Here is an 18,905-nt window from a genome sequence, read left to right on the forward strand (position 1 = left end):
CGCATGTTTATCCTGTCTGCAAAAGAAAAACATTACACACCAAGCTGCAATCTCTGGCTAAATCTCTCCTCCTCAAAAAAAAAAACACCAGAGAGAGAAGAGGAGTCCAGCGCAGGATCTCCAAAGGTCACGACCTTAGACGCTGTGACCTTTTGAAAGGTCAGACGCTGGCCTACTGCTGCTTTCCAGTGGCACATTCGCTTTGCACACTAGAATGGAGCTTGTTTGCTAGTGTTTATAACATAACTTGGTTGTTATATGTAGCTTGAAGAACTTTTTGTTCTGGTATTTTGACCTGCACCTGTCAGTTCCTCACATACGAAAGCAATTTCCAGTTTGAAAGTGCACTGATGCTATAGACACAATTACAGATATCAATTATTAACTCATAAAAATAAATCAATGGATAAAACTAGTTCACTTAATAAGTTTCAATCAAAAAGTACAAGTTTCAGATAAGTAAAAAATATGCAAAACTACTTAGCACTTGTCACACAGCCACATCAAGTGAAAGATTATGTCTTTCTGTATTTAAACTTGTTCATTTGCGGCCGGTGCATTCTAGCCCGAGAACAATAAACGGAGACCTTTGTGAAGTTTGCTCAGTGATCAACCCCTTTACATCCCATCATTTCTCGTGGAAAAAAGAGCGCAGGCCTCCCTCAGACAATATGTAAAATGCTGACTGCTTAAGGAATGTCTATTTAACTTGTTTTATTGTGGCAATTTACATTAGTGACTGTCATCCTGCCAGAAAGCTTTTAAAAGCGGCTTCGTTTGAAGTCCAGAAAGTGACACATGCCAACGCTCATAGCCTTTTCCGATGTCAGTTCCCCCCCGCGTATCCCAGACTTCTCTTGTCCAGACACCGCACACAGTGCTGCATTAGGGCCATTTGAATATTTCATTTCCTATTAATTATGCACTGTGACTCTCTGTGTCATTAGAGGTAGGAAAGGAGGGGGAGAAGGATAGAGGGGAAAAATGTCCAGCATAACAAAGGATGAAAAGATGGAGGGCGACATGGCTTCCGTGAACAGTTAAAACACACACACACACACACACACACACATATATATATAAAATTGTAAAGCTCATCACATGCTGTGGACAAAGCACTTTTCATTCAGACCACAGTTAAACAGAGAGACAGGCGACTGTTGTAACACTTTTTTTTTTTTTTTTTTTTTTTTTTTTAAACGTTCATTTGAAGGTGTGGTTTATTTAAACGACCTTTTCTAATACCTCACATTTTTCACATGCAACAAAAGGAGAGCATCGTCTTCTGCTGAGGTCACGACTGATGTACAGATTTCTATTAGCTATGACTAATCCCCTTTTTTCTTTATTATTGGCAAAGTAGTAAAGAAAGGAAGGCGAAAAATGAAGTACATTATTAATTAAAAAAAAAACAAGAGTGCATTGCACCACTTCACTGGATGGATCCGTTCTCGGTGAGTCATTTGTTTGAAAAGCGAGGCTCATTCCTTGGAAGTTAAAATCATTTTTCTTTCAAGGTTGAAAGTCCCACTTCAGAGGCGAAACCTTCACTCTCAGGCTTTCAGCGCTCATCAATTTCAACCCCCGCCTCACATTCTATCTTTTCCTTTTTTTTAACATACAAATATGTTGCACGTATGTGCACCAAAAATAGCCTGCCACCCAACCACTGCAGCCCAAATTTACGAGGCCGTCGTGTCACGGGGCGCCTGTGCCCCTGGACAGACAGGAGAGTGGGGTGATTTGCGAAGAGTGCATTCGGGGAAAGAATGGAAAAAAAGAAAAGCCGTGAACGTCTCCATCCCTTTTGCACCCCACCCAGTCAGCTCTGCTTCTGAGCACACAGCCCTGCCTGTGACAGTGACCTACATGGTCACCAAAGATGTGATATAATTTATGATATATATAATATATTGGATCCATTAGCGGGCATAATGAAGTAGCGAAATGAAAGGGTATTTGTGAAATCGGTTCAAACATCCTGCTCGGATTATGATTAAATGATTAATGGAATGCCCCTGCATAAGCATTTTCAAACAGTAATTCATGCGTAGGCTGATAAAAATCCTCCAATCACATTTCCTTCAGTCGCCAACCTTATCTGCACCATTTTCTATAAATCATGAAAAAAGAAGGGAGGGGGAGGGGAGGAAAAAGTGCTGTCTGCTACACGGAGAGCTACTTATTTAGATTAGTAATAAACGGCCAGGAAAAGAGAACATCTTCGCAGTATAAAATAATCATGTGTAATTATATTCATAATTCAAGTTTGTGACAGATTCCATCTCTCTCTTTCTTGTTGTCCTCTGCCTTTCCTTCTGGTTTCATTTGAGTTCCCTTAATCTTGATGACATAATTAACTGGCAACGGCAGGAGAGTGGGGAGAGAGTTGAGATGGGCAGCGGCGTTTCTCTGTTATTTTACGGGGGAGAGGGGAACCGCGATTTATTTTCTTGAACGGTGTAACTTTCGGTGTGTGGATGCTGTTTAACAGGTGACATCTAGCAAAGAGTATTTGTACTGACAATATACTTATCCATTCGAATTCTAAAAGTATTTGCACATCTGTTATAAATAAATATGGTTCAAGGATGTGTTTTTTTATTTTGTAAAAATATATCCTGGCACAGAGTCTGAAAATGTGTCAAAATCTATCACTGCATCGGCTGAAATTCCATATAATGCACTCTAGCCATATAATACTGGCATATAAAATATTTTAGGTAAGGAGGTAAGTGCACCAGTAAAGTATGTCATTTCTTCAAAATTAATGAGAAAATCACATGCACTGTTAACATGGACACTTGCACTGTTTTTGGTTTCAAATTATCAAAATAGTTCCTTCAGTTATTGTATATGTATATTGATAGAATCCGATCAAAATGAAATTGTGTTGGATTTTACAATGCACAACATTTTTTGATAAATAGTCAGATTGTAATCCTTTCTCTATGGTGCCATGTTATGCAAACTGCTAATTTCTGATTTATTTATTGTCTTGATGTGTCTGTAAATTTTGTATGTGTCCTTGTGATGTGTTTGCATACCTGCTCAGTGACCTTTTTATTTCAATATGGCAAAAATTTGGAGCCATCACCCTGAGAAAATGTAGATAAACCTGCTCCTCATCATGCAAGTTTCATCACTTGCTGAAACTGTCTCTCTTCTCCACAGACACCTGAACAACGAGCATGCGCTGGACGACAGGAGCACGGCACAGTGTCGGGTGCAGATGCAAGTGGTGCAGCAGCTGGAGCTGCAGGTATTTTTTTTTTATTTACATTTTTTTATTCTTTTAATCTGTTTTACTTCAAAAATATTTATCTGTGCACATCTCTTCATACTGGATTCTTTCACAGCCGTTCTCCATACTGCAGCTATGGCCAATAGGGTCAGAGATGGAGGGGGGTAGAGAAATGAAATTATTTTGTACATTTGTGAGTAACCAGTCATTAAAAAATGTGTTATGTATGCATGACAGCCCGGCAAGATATATGAAAGGCCCGGGGCTAGGCAGAGGAGATAATTACATTTTGAATTTTACTGGGTTTTAAAAGTCATTTATGACTTTTAACTATTTGCCACCACAATAAAACACTCTTTGAGAAACACTCAGGCCTTTTTGAGGACCGTGTGAAGTATAGCCGTTCCTCTGGCATATTCATGTTACCTAAAAATGCATTTTATATTTAAATCATTTCCATATAAGTTATATGTTACCCTGGATGATATAAGATATAAGACTGATTGGAGAGAACAGTAGAAATCATAAATATATTTTGAGAAAAATATGACCGTGTCAATCACTCCTATCCATGTGCATCTGAAATAAGTCCTTCTGAGAGGGATGTGCACCAGTCTCGTAGGCTCAGCTTCGGTAAACTCAGTGAGATGGAGTGGCAAATGCTGGGAGCTGATTGGACAGACGCAGTCCCCCTTACTGAGCGAGTCAGGGTAATGTGAAGTGGCAAGGCGTGGGAGAACAGGTAGGGGTTGTTAGTCCCCATTTAACCTCCAGCCCGGGGGTACGGGAGGGTGAAGATGTGTCTCAGAGTTGTGTTTTTAGGCAGGTTTGTCAGGTGAAAAGCTATGTTGTTTTTTCGTTTTTTTGTTTCATTCACTGCTCTTGATTTCTTTTGAATGAAAATCATTGTGATGCTTTAAAAATTAGAATATTCAGGTAAAAATGTTCTTATTTTATCTTATTTTTCTTTCCTGTGTGTGTTTGCTTTTCGTTACAGTTAGCAAAAGATAAAGAGCGTCTGCAAGCCATGATGACGCATCTACACGTCAAATCCACAGAGCCCAAGCCCACCCCACAGCCAGTGAGTAGCATCATCATGCTATTCTTTGTCTCATTTGTTTAATTGGAATTCAGTGTATGGTATGCATTATATTTATCATATACATTCTGGCATGGATATAAAACTTTTATTTATTCTCAAAATACGTTTGAAAAAAGTTCTTCATTCGAGGTCTAGATGATACCAATTGTACAATACCAATAAATGGTACAAAATCTGATATTTTGTAATAGACTTTGAAAAGGGAGATGTTTTATATATGAGCCGATAGAGAAAATAACTGAAAATTACTTTATATTTGGGCTGTTCTTACATGCAGAAAATTATATTAATGCATGTGCTGTCCTTCCACAAGATGCTCCATGGATTACTGCCCATGTTGCCCATTCATAAATCCACCAGTGAAGCACAGGGCTGTCTGCAGACATCACAAACTCAATCTCTGCATTAGACATATTGGGACCACCACAAAATCAAAGATCCAGATTAATTATAATCTTGTCACAATGTGTCAATTGTGAGAAGAACAACCATTTTTGTTCCACTAGTATCATATTGAGTACAGGCTGTACCTGACAGGGCGGTAGTGTTTTAGGGTGGAGTATCACGATTCTGCAGCACAAGATGACAGTTTGAATGGGGATTTTGGTCTGGGTTCTACTATTTTTACCCTTTTCCATAGCTGTGTTGCTACAAACCAAAATCACAATATCTGATTGTCAAGGGCTCCTTTGAAACAGGTTTGATTGACATGCGTTGAATTGAAAACATTGAAAACTGTGCAAATAAATCAGAAGAATCCAGAAAGGGGGTGACACCAGCTCGGGCACTCTCCAGTCTGAGGATCTGATCATGAATTTACCGTCGGCAAGTGCAGCGTGCCTCTGTCAGATGGGCCGATTGTGAGCATTAACGTGGCACCCGGAAATATATAACCCTCACGCTACCAAGGCTGTCAGAAGGAGGTATGTAGGGACGTTATGTCAGAATGCTGAGATGCAGCTGCTCCGCCCACTCACAGGCCGTTTATTGGGGTGAGGAGCATGTGTTTGGTTCTGACAGGGGTCACATGAGCATACAGTTTTAGCACTTTAGAATCACCCTGGTTAGTCAAAGTGATCTGAAGGCGAGAATTGATGTTATAGATGAGTATTTGGTAATTGTATGTTTTGTCACTGGGCATTTATGTCAGAATTCTGACCTTTCTACTGTACATAATTAAGGAGGGGCGCATTCTTTGTCTTTGTTTGTTCTTTTTCTCAACAGCTTGGTGAGTCAGAGCCGGTATAATTAGATCACCAATTACCATTTAATTCATTTCCGTCTGAAGTCTCGTTCGGTCCGTGTGCAGGAGGGAGCCCGACTCGTGACGGGAACAAAGGGGGAGCTCATTACGAGCCCTTCTGGCCTGATGCGGAGGGCAATAGAAGAAATGTACACAAGCCAAAAACAAAAACGGAGGAGAGAGACTCATGTTGAAGCAAATATATAACTAAATATGTGACCATTTAGTTAGATGTAGAAACCTGCAGATGCATGTTCACATGCAAATTTTTTCACATGGTTAAAAATGAGCCAATGTCATGACATGGCAAATGAAGGAGGGTGATGGAACAAAATGGAACAAGTCATGTCGGTGGTAAAAAAAAAATAAAAATCCCATAGACAATGGCATGTCAAGGATGAATTTGCCAGTGGAGCAGCCCCTAGATTTCTTTATTACATACCTGTCCATCAAACGGAGCATCTCAGCAGTGGTGGCCATTAATAGGGCTGCGGTAATTGAGCAGCAGTGGAGGAAGCGCGTGCTGTGGATGGGAAGGGAGTGTGGGGTTGGTTTGGGGGTTAGATGTTAAACACGGTCTGCTCTCTTGCACCTGTGTGCCCCCCTCCCCACCCCACATCTTCACTGTCACCCCTCGCCATTATCGCCTCACCCTGAGAAGAAGGGAGAAAAAAAACGAGACACCGGATACCACCAAAGCAATTGACAGCCTTGACATTTCATTAATTTGTTAGCACAGGCCACGAATGATTGTCAGAGATGAGACGCCTCCCTCCCGCACACCCCCGAGCTCTGTTCACCACCCCCGGCCCCCTCCTTCCTCCGACTGGAGTCGTGTTTAATTTGGAAACTGGCCTCCTTTGGCAAATTAGCAATTACAACAATTTTGCGGGAATATGAATATGTGTCATTAGTGTATTTTTTTTTTTCTTTTCTCCCTACTCCTCCGGAAATTAATAGCAGGAGCGTGGGGTCAGCCTAGAATTTTCCACTCCATTGCAGCTCCAACGCGCCCTGCTCCAGCGCCTCTCAGATCGGTGGCAGCTGTCGGGAGACGCCCCTGTCTTCTGTAGCATTCCGAGCTCTGGCCGTAATTAGTTTACCTTGTTTCTCACCGACGTGCTGCTCTTCGCCCTTTAGAAGCACTCTGTTTGCGGAACGTTCCAGGGCCAACTTGTGCCGGTGTGGCTCCGTGATACCGAGGAGGTGGGTCAGCTCGAGCCCGTGTTTAATCATCGGATCACCCCTCCATAAGCATCTCCTAATTAGAGTCCTTACAATACAATTTCGCCTGGTAATTAGCCCAGATTGGCTGCTTCCTGTCTTGGGCTTATTAGTGGCTTCTCAGCAGTAGGTGAGGAACCCGCTGTCATTTGTCACAGCTGCTGGAGAGCCTCCGCCACCCCATGAACACACACACACACACATACAGGCAAGAGCTCCAATGTTAACCAGGTACTGGGATAGAGGGTGTGAGAGGAGGTGTGTGTGGGCTGGGCAGAACCTGATTCAGTTTACTTAGTCTGGAGCTTTTTACCCATGAGCCTTTCTGCAGTGGTGGCACATTTGACCCCAGTTAGGGAATTAGAATCTGGGGTCGTATATCACCCAGTTTACAGTGGTGTATGTTTGTGTTTCAGCTGAACCTGGTCTCCAACGTCACCCTCTCTAAGACAGCCTCCGAGGCCTCACCCCCGCTGAGTCTACCGCAGACCCCGACCACGCCGACGGCCCCCCTGACGCCGCTGTCCCAGGCCCACTCCGTCATCACCCCCACCAGCCTGCATAGTGTGGGGCCGATACGCCGCCGCTACTCAGACAAGTACAACATGCCCATCTCACCAGGTACTGCCCGCCCCCCACACACACGCACACACAGTTACATACACACACACTCACACACGCACACACAGTTACATACACACACACTCACACACACTCTCCACACTCACCTGAAATCATCAATGTACTGGTTGAGTTTTACTTTCTAATTTCTCTTAAGTAGACATCGGGCAAAACAAGGAGTTCTACATGAACGCCGAAGTCAGACCTCCATTCACCTACGCCTCGCTCATCAGACAGGTGAGGACCCCCGCGTTCTGCTCCCCATCACCCGCTAACTTCCCCTTCTTCTGAGCGTTTCATCTGCCGCAAAAAGATAATCCCATCTGAGGGGAAGGAGGGGGAAAAAATCTGCTGCGCAGGCATAAACTGCTCATTCCCTTTCTTCTCTCCCTTGTTAAATTTCCAATACGGCTCCGACGCGCAGAAGCAGATTAACCATCTGCAAACACTTCCGCGCTTCAAGAGAAACGGCCATATATAACAATTGCTTTTGATTAAGCACTAGAGCGAATGTGATTATTATGACGAAATTCATTTCACACAACAGTAGGAATGAACCTGTTGAGGATGCCTAGTCAATTATCGCCTGGCTCACTAATCTCCCATCTCAAGGAATTCATCAGAGCTCTGGGTAATTGCTCCAAAAAAGGAGGTGGGAGGGTGGCTTGGTTTTGTGCACATCCAAGAATTATAAAATGCTAACTTGTTTAGTAAATAAAGTCATGTGACTTGTCGTTCCGAGTATTTAGTCTGCTTAATAAAGTCCATGTAAAAGGAATATGTTTCTAAGCACCTTATACATTTAAACCATACTTGTGTGAAAAGGCATTTGAATTTACACTAGCGAACACGTTTGATCACTTTCGTTGCCTTAATGTTCGGCAAGATCGTATTTTGTTCAATCTAATTATGACTTGTGTTTGAACGATGAAGCAATGGACAACCTTTATACTTTGTTAATTATGATGCTGCAAACAGCGTTAATTTGGTGGTTAAGCTATGTTTTTATCATTTATCAAAGTTCATGCTTATGAAACAGGCTTGGTTGTAGCATGTCAGTTGTCATGCAACATTCAGAACACTTTTAACTTGGAGCTGATGGGCTTTTTATGTAAAGATCTCATGTTGTGTTTTGTCTCCCTCACATCTGATTTCCAGGCAATTCTGGAGTCCCCAGAAAAGCAACTAACACTAAACGAGATCTACAACTGGTTCACACGAATGTTTGCATACTTCAGGCGAAACGCCGCAACATGGAAGGTAATTTTCACCCCTCGTCCGCTTAAATGTATTAGACTGCGCGCCGTGTTTTCCCTGGAACATCTGCTCCGTTGAAACAAGTGAAGCCTGTCGACTGGAAACAGTGCCGACAGGCCTCTAGGCCGTGCATCATTCCGATACCACAGCGCTGAAAAGAGCGCGGAGAAAACACACACACACGCAATAAATATCCTGCAGGGGCAGAATAAAGAGCGACTGAAGCACTGGGGTTTTTTGGAGGTGTTTAAGTGTTTACATCAACTGCCAGTAAGACCTGTCTTAGCCGTATCACCCAAACGCCAGCCCACACACCCACTTCGGTTTATTTATTTATATTTTATTCATTTCTTCTTTTTTTTCAAGACCACACACACTAGTTTACTTTCGAACAGAGATGAGGGAAAGAAAGGATAGAGCCGTTGAACCTCAGAGCCGGTGTCTTCAGATAGCAGAGACTGTGCATGCGTGTTTGACATGGCCAGTTAGTGGCTTTTTTAACTCCCTGCTCAAGCAGCAGCTGACAGCCCACCCTGAGGGTCGTGTTGTAGCATTAAAACATAGATTCCTCCCTTGGTGCACACCTACATAAATGGTATTACAGCTCACAAAGATATACGAACATTCGCACACTCAAACTCATTCAGAGTTTCAAAGTCAAAGTCTCACCAAGTACACAGAGAGTCAAGATTGCGAAGTTTCGGGGATTCACTGCGTGCAAATGGAAATAAGACACAACATGAAACATAACCAAGTACACTGTGCACAGACACACACACACAGATCCATCAGACACACATACATACCACTTCGTTCATAAGAAGCATGTCTCAAACACACACTCACTCACTCACTCACTCACAGTGTGGCTTTAACACATTCAGGTGTTGCAAAAGGCAGGGCTCAGGATCCCTTTTTTCCCGCCAGTGTTAAAATGTTGAACCCGTGAAGTCTTTCTATTTTTAGACACCGTTAATCACTCATTAAAATAAATTTTCATCTTATTTGAATGAACATTTTACAGCCAATTGGCTTTATCTCTATGGTCAGCCATCTGAACTACAATCACAAGTTTCAAACCATCACATTTACCCCTCAACACATATAGCTGGAGATGTAGCTGGAATGTGTAGACACACATTCAGTGTGATCATTTACTTTAATTAATAAAATATACTTACTGGATAAGTACTGAATAGCTGTGCTGATGCATTGTTATTCTGAATTGATTGTTACACGGTTGCATGACTCTTTTGTAAACCGCAAATGTTTTGTCCCGTCAAAGTTCAGTTGTATTTACACACATTTTTAACAACGGGAAACGTCTGTGATGCCGTCTTAATAAAGGGCCTTAGTGACACGAGGCCGACAGCTCACACAAACCGTCCATTCATCACACCAGGCACTTATTTATAAAGCGCTGCCGCAAAACACGATTTGATGAAAAACTCATTTACGAGCCAGCGGCCCAGGCTTCCGAAGCGAACCGTGTCTTCCCGTCATTGTTCAAAGTTTAGGTGAAGCCATAACTAAGACACCCCGTCCACAGTGACTTGTTTATTTGATGAAGTGTTTGTTTTCTGTCTGGATGTTGTTGTCTGTGGGCAGAATCATTTGGCCAAACATCAAAAATTGTGTTTCTGGCAGCGAGCCTTCTGATTAAATGTTGATGTGTGTATTTCACCAACATTTAATCATTTAATGTTTCCATACTGTTATATTTATCACGGTTGACTGTTATACCACAGTCAGTTTCAACTTGCCAGACATTGTTTATAGTTGCAGTGGCACATGCCCAGCTGCTTAGAATAATGTTACTTAGATCAATTAGATTAATTTGATACTGGAAAATAACATTTCTCAATCATTTGAATGAATATAAATATTATTATGGCATGAATTTTTTTTCTCAATATACTTTTGAAAAAGTGCCATCTTTCGTTTGTAGTAGTCTCTACCAAATGTAAAGACTATTTGAGAAAGGGGAGTCTTATTATATTTGGGCAAATGCAGTAAAAATAAATGGAAAACTTTAATATATCACAATAATACACTTGATGTTGTACTTATTTTTATTATATTTTTCATTAAATGAATAGTTTGGCCATTTTTAACGTTTTTGAACAATGTGAATGCAGATCTCCTCTCAGCTCAGATTAAAAGGAGTGTGACAGCCACTCTGTAGTATTCCTGAACTTGTAGTAAAAGGTCCATCTTCTCAGCATCAGAACAAATAAAAATGTACCATGAGGGGGCTTGATTCATAGTGTTACGAGCCGTGTGCCCATTGGTCAAGGTAGCCTACGAGGAGATCTACTTTTCACTGGAGCTATCAACGTAGTGTAGCACTACTGATTATTTAATCAGGTAAGTGCTGAAAATGGCTGAACTATTGTCTGTAATATTCATCTTATGAATGTAATGTTCCTGTACGATATGTATAAAGAATGTGGGCATGTACTGAAAGATTGTTTTTCTTCTCTTTCTTCTCCTCCTTCTTCTACACCAACTGCAGAACGCAGTCCGGCATAATCTTAGTCTCCACAAGTGTTTCGTACGAGTAGAAAATGTTAAAGGGGCAGTGTGGACAGTGGACGAGATAGAATTCCAAAAGAGAAGGCCTCAAAAGATCAGTGGGTACGTCCAGCATTGGTGTTTATCCAGCCGTGCTGTCTGTCTGGTGAATGTCCGGCTCCATCTCACCCTCCTGTGTGCCTTGGTGCTTCATGCTTTTGATTTCAGCTTCGTTTTTGGGTGCTGTGCACCTTCCATGCTTTCCGTGCATCTGCTAAATTCAGCGACACATTAACCCTCGTGTGCTTTGCCCTAGTTGCATTTGAATCCTCATCATCTCCCTTGCTTCTTGTCTGTATGCCTCGTGTCTGTCTGTCTGTCTGTCTCAACACCCCTGCATCCGCATCACTCGCATCTGGCTGCTTCACTCTGAATCCCAGGGCGCCATTCGCACCAACCTTTCCCTGCATAAGTGCTTTGTGAGGGTAGAGGATGAGTATGGGTCCTTTTGGACCGTCGATGAAGACGAGTTTAAGCACGGACGCCATGTTCAGCGAGGCCGTCCGCGGAAAAGCCCGGCCGGCATGAGCAACTTTGACGAGCCGCCCGTACAGTAAGCACTTATGCTCCGGCATACCCAGCATGCACTGCTTCTGCTCATTTCATCTGCTTCCCATCCAGCTTCTCCAAAACATCTCCCTGCTTTTTTATCTGTCATCGTTTCTTTTTTCCACCCAGAGTACTCTGTTGTTTAAGGCATTGGTCTAGACTGCCGAGCTCTATGTAAGTGCATGTCAGAAATTTGCATAAATATTGGAAGGAAATGTGTGATTTTTATGACCAGGTATTGATTTAGTGTCAGCGTTTTATTGGCATTTAGATTGTGGTCTGGCTGCGAGACCCGAGCGCCTATTAATCTATGAGCTGTTATAGGTCTTTATCTGAAATAGCTCGATATCACGCAGTCCTAACAGAGAAAAAATGGTGAGCACAAGGCTCTTCCTACCAACAAATGTCCTCGCTCATAGCCTCGCGCTTCAGATGGGTGATGGTAAAGTTACAGGATAGCAGGTTAGCACTTTTAGCTGTTACTGCAGGGCGAGTGTGAATAACGGCCCCGCTGTGTGTGTTCGCGTCTGCAGCAGCCCCGCCCTGGTGAAAAACATCCAGACCAGCTTGGGATACGGTCCAGCCCTGTCAGCAGCCTTCCAGGTAAAGTCAACAGAACATCCCCACCAGTAAATACAACATTCTTCTACTGTGGCCCCTCCACGGTGGCCCTTTTTTCTCTTAGAAAATAAAATGAAAATGTGTCTTTTATGGGATGTGGGTTTTCTGATGGAGTGGTGTTTGAGACTGACAGCTCTCTGGCTTCCCTTTCCCACTTTTATTTTTTTAACTTTTCAGGCTTCAATGGCAGAAAACAACATACCTCTCTACACTACCGCCTCCATGGGGAGTCCGACCCTCAACTCGCTGGCTAACGCCATCCGGGAGGAGATGAACGGTGCGATGGACCATGGAAACAGCAACGGCAGTGACAGCAGCCCGGGACGCTCTCCTTTGCCAGCTATGTGAGTGACTCTGACAGACAGTAGGAGGTGGGGTCACCAAAAAGAAACTTCCAGAGGATATAGCTCCGGATTTATAGTCCCATAAGAATAGAGAGGTTGTTAAAAAATGGTGGCATAGTAAAACAAGAAACTGTCCATTCGCCCAAAAAAGGAAACTCCACCTTCTGGAAGGTTCCTAAAGTCAGGCCAGGGGTGGAAAAGTGGGGATTGTGCACGGCAGTGTTATTTCAGCAGTGAGTTTATAAACTCTCATTTATTACAGGTCAATAATGTAATGCCGGGCTGCCGAGTTCTTCCGTAATTATGGCTGCGATTTGTTTAAATATTTAGAAAAAAATTCCAGAGCTGCTGTCTGTTTTTCTTTTTTCCTGTTCTCAATACGTGAAACGAGGCTCTCAACGCGTTCCAGAAAAAAAAACAATAAAAAAGCATAATTAGTCTCTCAGATAATGGCCTGTTATTTCCATGTAGCTTAGCTGCGGTTTGGATGGAAAGCCGCAGTTCCCTACACACTTGTATAGGAGTGTCTGCTAAGTTGTTTGAAGCCTAAAACAACACCACGCAGACGGCATGCTTTCCAGATGTTGAAGCCCCAGCAACTGATTTGTGGCGCTGCTAGATTTATCGTCCCGTTCCTGCAAAATATCTGGACAAGAAGTGGGGTATTCAGCACAAAATGAAGAGGAAGAAAAAAAGTCTTTTAATGAGCTGGCGGGGAGTGGAGGAAGGTGTTGTCCCTCATCGCTGGAAACGTAGCTGCGGGCATGGCTGAAGAGGAGGAAAGGCTCAGGGAGGAAGGGGTGCGGGGCCCCAGAGCCTGCCGCTCTCGTACGGATCCAGGCGATATTTGCCGAGCGATGCCCAAATTAATGCCTTCATTTCACCCCCCTCAACCAAAGCATCAGAGAATCATTTAAAAAAAAAATTTTAAACAATCAGAAAGTAGCTTTAACAGTTTTACTGTCACTGCTGGTGAAAATTGCATTCGGTTTTTCTGCTTTAAACAATCAACTTCAATACCATTAAATATTTATATGTACACACACACACATATGTATATTCAGTAATAAAATTCTAGTTACTGTAAAGGTACCCAGAAGGAGTTTTTACACTTTTTTGATAAACTAGGCTATATCGTATCCATTGTGCAAGGCTCACGTCAAAATCATGTTATGGAGTGTTCTAGTTAGCTGTAACTACAAGGCGCACAACATACCAGTGAGTAGTTGTTCACTTGATCGCAAACGTGGCCCCTTGTATTAAGGCTCATTTGTTCTGCACGTTGCACTTTTAGAACACAGACTGTAATTTGTATTTAGCACGGTTGTTAGAGTTGTTAGAGCATTTTGTTAAAATGCCACAATCAAATAAAAACTTGAGATAAAGTCACTTTTTGGCTTTACTCCACATTCTAAACACACCTAGAGTACAGCCCGCCAGTCACCCTCCTCCAGGCTATAACATGAAAAGACCAGCGGGCCGCTCTCCCAGCACCCACACCTCAGGTGGCCTGGACTGCCAGGACGTAGGCGAGCGAGGGCGCCGTGCCGCAATCCAGAGCCCGCCGTTAATTTCACAAGCGTCACAATAACAATTGCGTGTTCGCCCGCAGCCAGGGCCCGGTCCTGAGGCGATGTGAGACTTACAGGGACGCTTTGATCTCCAAGCAACAGAAGAAGCCAACTTTTCTTATCTTCTTTTTCTTTTCCCCCCATTCTTCTTTTTTTTTATACATTATTCACACCAAAAAACACATGTATCCTCATTACCATACGAACTTAAGCATGCAGGGGGAACAAGGGTGAATGGCGGAGGAACAGTGCCATCTCCCCAAATTCACCGCCAGAGCGAGAGGGGCTGACGAACATTAACTGCATGTGCTGTCATAAGAGCTGATCAGCTCTTCCTCCGCCTCCTCCTCCTCCTCCTCTTCCTGCTTTTGACTGCAGTCAGGCCTCGTCCGCCCCCCTCCCCAACCGCGCAATCCGCTCCTGTGTCGTCGCCATAATGAGAAATTTGGCAGATCTCGCCCCTTTGGAGAATGCGTTAGGCGAGCGGCGGGCTCCTCGGGGGTGTTGTGATTCTGCCCCCCCGCCTTGTTTACGGCTGACAGTGTTATTATTCTCCTGAGGGGCCGCGCTTCTTATCACGCCGGCGCGCCCCCGAACCGGCTCCTCTCTGCTCCTCGCCTCCCTGCCAACTCTTTTCTTCCGTTTATTGACACTCGTGTTGGAAATACGGGGGTAGATGTTCCTCCTCGTGTGTGAGCGCGCGTGTGTGTGGCGACGGTGTCTCTGGTCGCCGTGTTTGGTGCTTGAAGTTGATTAATGATAGAAGCTCGCTCGGGGTCGTCCTCCAGGGGCCCCGCCTCGCCGCTTCTGCATGTTAACGAGCAGGAAGAGGAACACACAGCGCGCCACCAGGAGCCTGACGAGCGGCCGGGTGGGAGGAGGGGCTACGCCGGGCCATCCTGTCTTCCTCCTCCCGCGCGCACATACTTAATCTTCCTCACTCCCCAAATCTAGAGCCCGCAGGTCCCCCGGTGTCACAGCACCCCAGAATGCAGGGGGTGGAGAGCGCCACCTTATCAGGAGGAGCAGCGGGGGGTTCGTTACCGCACTCGTTTGTTCCGTCAATTTAGGCCGTTTGGTTCTTTTGTCAGCCGGATCGTGGGTTCTGTTTGAGGGTCCCTGCCTGTCACTCACCCCCCGTTTCTCTCTCTGTGTCGCACCTCACAGGCACCACATCAGTGTTAAAGAGGAACCGCTGGACCCCGAGGACCACGAAGGGCCACTGTCGCTCGTGACCATGGCCAATCACAGCCCAGACTTTGACCACCATAGAGATTATGAGGATGACCAAGGGAACGATGACATGCTGTAAGGCTGGTCTCTCTCGGGTCCTCCTTGGAGGGAGCTGAACTGAGTTTGGGGCAGGGTGGGAGGAAACACAAAGACTGGACCGCCAGTCCTCTGTTGACAGCTATAAAATGTTTCAGTGAACTTTTAGTGCCATTAAAACAGCGAGTGAATTACATACACATCTAAAAGCAAGAGGAAATTTATTCCATTTGGGAGTATTTTTGATTTATTTCTACTTCTGATTTTAAAAAAGGAGGAGGAGGAAGAAAAAACAGACATTTCTAGAAATTTCTGCTTATCATGCTTTGGACAGACCTGTTTGGTACGGGGGAATTTGCATGGTTGGCATGATGATGAGTTCAAAGGTCAACCTATGGACATGGACCAGTGCAGCTGAGAAAGAGAGACGCTTCCCTCTCAGACTCATAAACTCACATACATACTCACCCTGCGCACGGACTCAAAAGGAGACACAGACATTAACTGCAACCCTGACATGGGCATGTCCTGTACACATAACGTTGTGTGGAAGTGTGTGTGGAACGCAAGCATGAGTATTTGTGTGTGTGTGTGTCCATATATATATATATATATAGTTTATTTGTCACTGCCTTCAAATCATCAAATCTGTTTGCTTCCATCTCGGGTTGGGGGGCATTTAAAGGGGGCGGGGGGACGGGTGACGGACGTAAATCACTGTCCAATCACTGTTCTTTTTTGTTTTTTTGTTTGTTTATTCTGTAAACAGATCAGACCTCATGCTCATGCTGTGGAGATTTCATGTCGTCAGCACTTGATGATGAATGTCCATTTCCCTCTGTGTCCTTTCCATTTTGCATTTTTATATATATATGAGCGCGCATATATATGTATATATACACACACACACATGCACACACTGAATGTATTTTTCTGTCAGTTATTCCATGTGCTTCAGGACCCCCAACATGACCCCCCACACCCCATGAAGTCAATCAGCAATGCACTACTCTAAATGAAGGCTCTCTACACACACACACATGAAGTTTCATTTCACATGGGAATCAATGACAGAGAAAACGTGCAGATTCATCGTTAACCATATTAACCCCCAACAACTCCGACAAAACAAGCGTGCACAGATAAAGTGCAGGACCACCAATGCCCACCCCTCTTTTCCCACTGATTCCGGGTCCACCTTCAGTTCCCTAACCCGCCCTGCGATATGCAGCTTTTATTAATCGGGAGATGAAATCCGCGGGTGTCGCTAACTCCACTGCGGCACCATGGTGACACCAGCCAGCACCACCCAAACCAGCCCAGTTTGTGTGACTAGCAGAAGGCTAAAAAAGGCCGAGAATAGATTTAATGCTAGCATGTTTTTTTTTTTTTTTGACTGCAACCAACTAAGACTTTTTATTTATTCATTTTATTTTTTATTATTATTATTTTATTTTATTTTTTTTGATGCGTCTGATGTCTGTGAGTACCAAAGATAAATTACAAACGTGACTATTTCCTCAGATCCATGCAATACCAGACAAGGCCAAATATCTTCCGTTTGCCCCATAACGGGTGCAAAGGAATCTGGGAGGCGGAGAAGCATTTCGTCTGCGCTGTCTAGCCAGTGACAAAATTCCGAGAGTGAGAAACGAGCTGTTTCGTCTACAGTGACTCCTGAAGCCAAAGGGGGTCGTTGGATTCCGGGTTGCCTTTGCAAAGATCAAAACTGAGCAGTGGGAGAGACGGAATATCTGACCAAATTACAGGAGAGCAGTATATGGGCCAATGAGGTAAAAAAGGGAGGAAGGGATAGCTGTAGGGGATAGAGCAAACAAAAAAAATAAAAAAGAGAAAGTGTTCACTATCGGCATCGAAGAAACACAAATGTGAAAATGCCATCGTACTGGACCACACAATGACAGCTTGTTTTGACTTGTTTGTATGCTTTAACTGTTTTTATTCTTTTAAATGATTGTATGCCACTTTTTCCAGAGTCCTCGAGTCCCCTCAGGTCTCTGTCATTTTTTTTTTTCTTTGCAAACACGTCATGATTGTGTTGTTGTTTTCCCTTCATTTCTGTCAACTTATTACTTTTTATATTAAAAAAACACTCCTGTTGACACATAAGCTGGGTAAAAGGTACTTCATGGCAGTTGTTTTGTACTAAAGATGAGATCTGCGCTCAAGGAGGGACGTGTTTCAGGCAGCTCAGTTTTGGAGCGAAATCGCAAGAAGAAGCCCATCAACGGTTAACTCTGGCGGCGGAGAATGTGGGGGTGAAAGCTGGTAGACTAGAACATTCTCAGCATGTGTAGCTTGACGTTACTAAAGATAACCGCATGACAAAACTGTTAGTACACATACCTCGGTTGAAATCTATAGGGACTGATTAAAATATTTTTTAAAAAATTAAGAAAAAAAAATACATTTCACTCAGTTGCACTTAGTTGTATGTCTTGCATGTCTAGTCTTTAACTGTAGCGGGGAAATAAAGTGTTAGAGGAAAAAAATGGGGAAAATGCGATAAATATAAATCGTTTTTAAAAATTAAATCCACAAAAACAATTAGAGCTCATTAGACTAGAGAATCTCACTGTTTTTTTTTTTTTTTTTCAACTCTACCCAGACCTCAGGCCTTTACTCCATGAAGAAATCACCTTGGGGTTTCTTTAATTCCATTTTCTACCATGTTTTTCCACAGACTGCCACTCGCACCAATGTTACTCGGTTTTCCTACCATAGGTTGTACATACATGGCCGTATGACCTTGTGTCCTGCTTTTTTCCTTTTCGTACATTGTTCCCTTTGAAAGAACAAAAATGTTTGTATTATTAATCTTTTCTTTATCACAACTGCTTTGTATTTACTATTAAAAAAGCAATGAGAAACTGCTGTATGTATTGGAATAGCAAACTGTGCTGCAAATGTATTTTACTTAGTAATCCTTGCTTTAAAAAAAAGAAAAAGAAAGTTATCCACGTCTGTGTGAGGGGGGTGGGATGGGTTTGGGGATTATCCCAGATTTTTGGGGATTTTAAACTGTAAAATAGAAAACAGACTTTTCTCTGTTATCATTGACCTAAGCATTTTGTACAAATTTTCTCCTTTTTTGTGTTAAGATGTTTTTGATACTTAACTTTTTTTTTTTTTTTCCTTCTTATAACATTTTTTGGATGGTCCAACCACTGGACTGTGGCGTTACTGTACACCGTCATTGATTATGGCCCAGAGAGTGGACAAAAAATGTATTTTAGGAATATGGTGCATGATTTCATTTCCACAG

General features: G+C 43.2%; 1 protein-coding gene across 12 annotated transcripts in view; it reads left to right on the forward strand.

Annotated features, from left to right (window-relative positions):
* The window catches only part of foxp1b (forkhead box P1b), a 162,181-nt gene extending 143,671 nt beyond the window's left edge, over positions 1-18,510 (forward strand). For 10 of the 12 annotated variants that reach the window (XM_028997782.1, XM_028997778.1, XM_028997780.1 and 7 more), the window contains 9 exons: positions 3,175-3,262; positions 4,242-4,325; positions 7,230-7,434; positions 7,592-7,671; positions 8,593-8,694; positions 11,207-11,328; positions 12,348-12,417; positions 12,613-12,779; positions 15,518-18,510. In XM_028997782.1, coding sequence (XP_028853615.1) covers positions 3,175-3,262; positions 4,242-4,325; positions 7,230-7,434; positions 7,592-7,671; positions 8,593-8,694; positions 11,207-11,328; positions 12,348-12,417; positions 12,613-12,779; positions 15,518-15,662 — 1,063 coding nt within the window. In that variant the 3' untranslated portion in view covers positions 15,663-18,510. The remainder of the gene's footprint in view (positions 1-3,174; positions 3,263-4,241; positions 4,326-7,229; positions 7,435-7,591; positions 7,672-8,592; positions 8,695-11,206; positions 11,329-12,347; positions 12,418-12,612; positions 12,780-15,517) is intronic. The other 2 variants (XM_028997779.1, XM_028997790.1) reach the window with 2 other exon arrangements.
* Positions 18,511-18,905: the final 395 nt, after the last annotated feature.

Source organism: Denticeps clupeoides, chromosome 12, assembly GCF_900700375.1.
Source record: "Denticeps clupeoides chromosome 12, fDenClu1.1, whole genome shotgun sequence".
Taxonomy (NCBI): domain Eukaryota; kingdom Metazoa; phylum Chordata; class Actinopteri; order Clupeiformes; family Denticipitidae; genus Denticeps; species Denticeps clupeoides.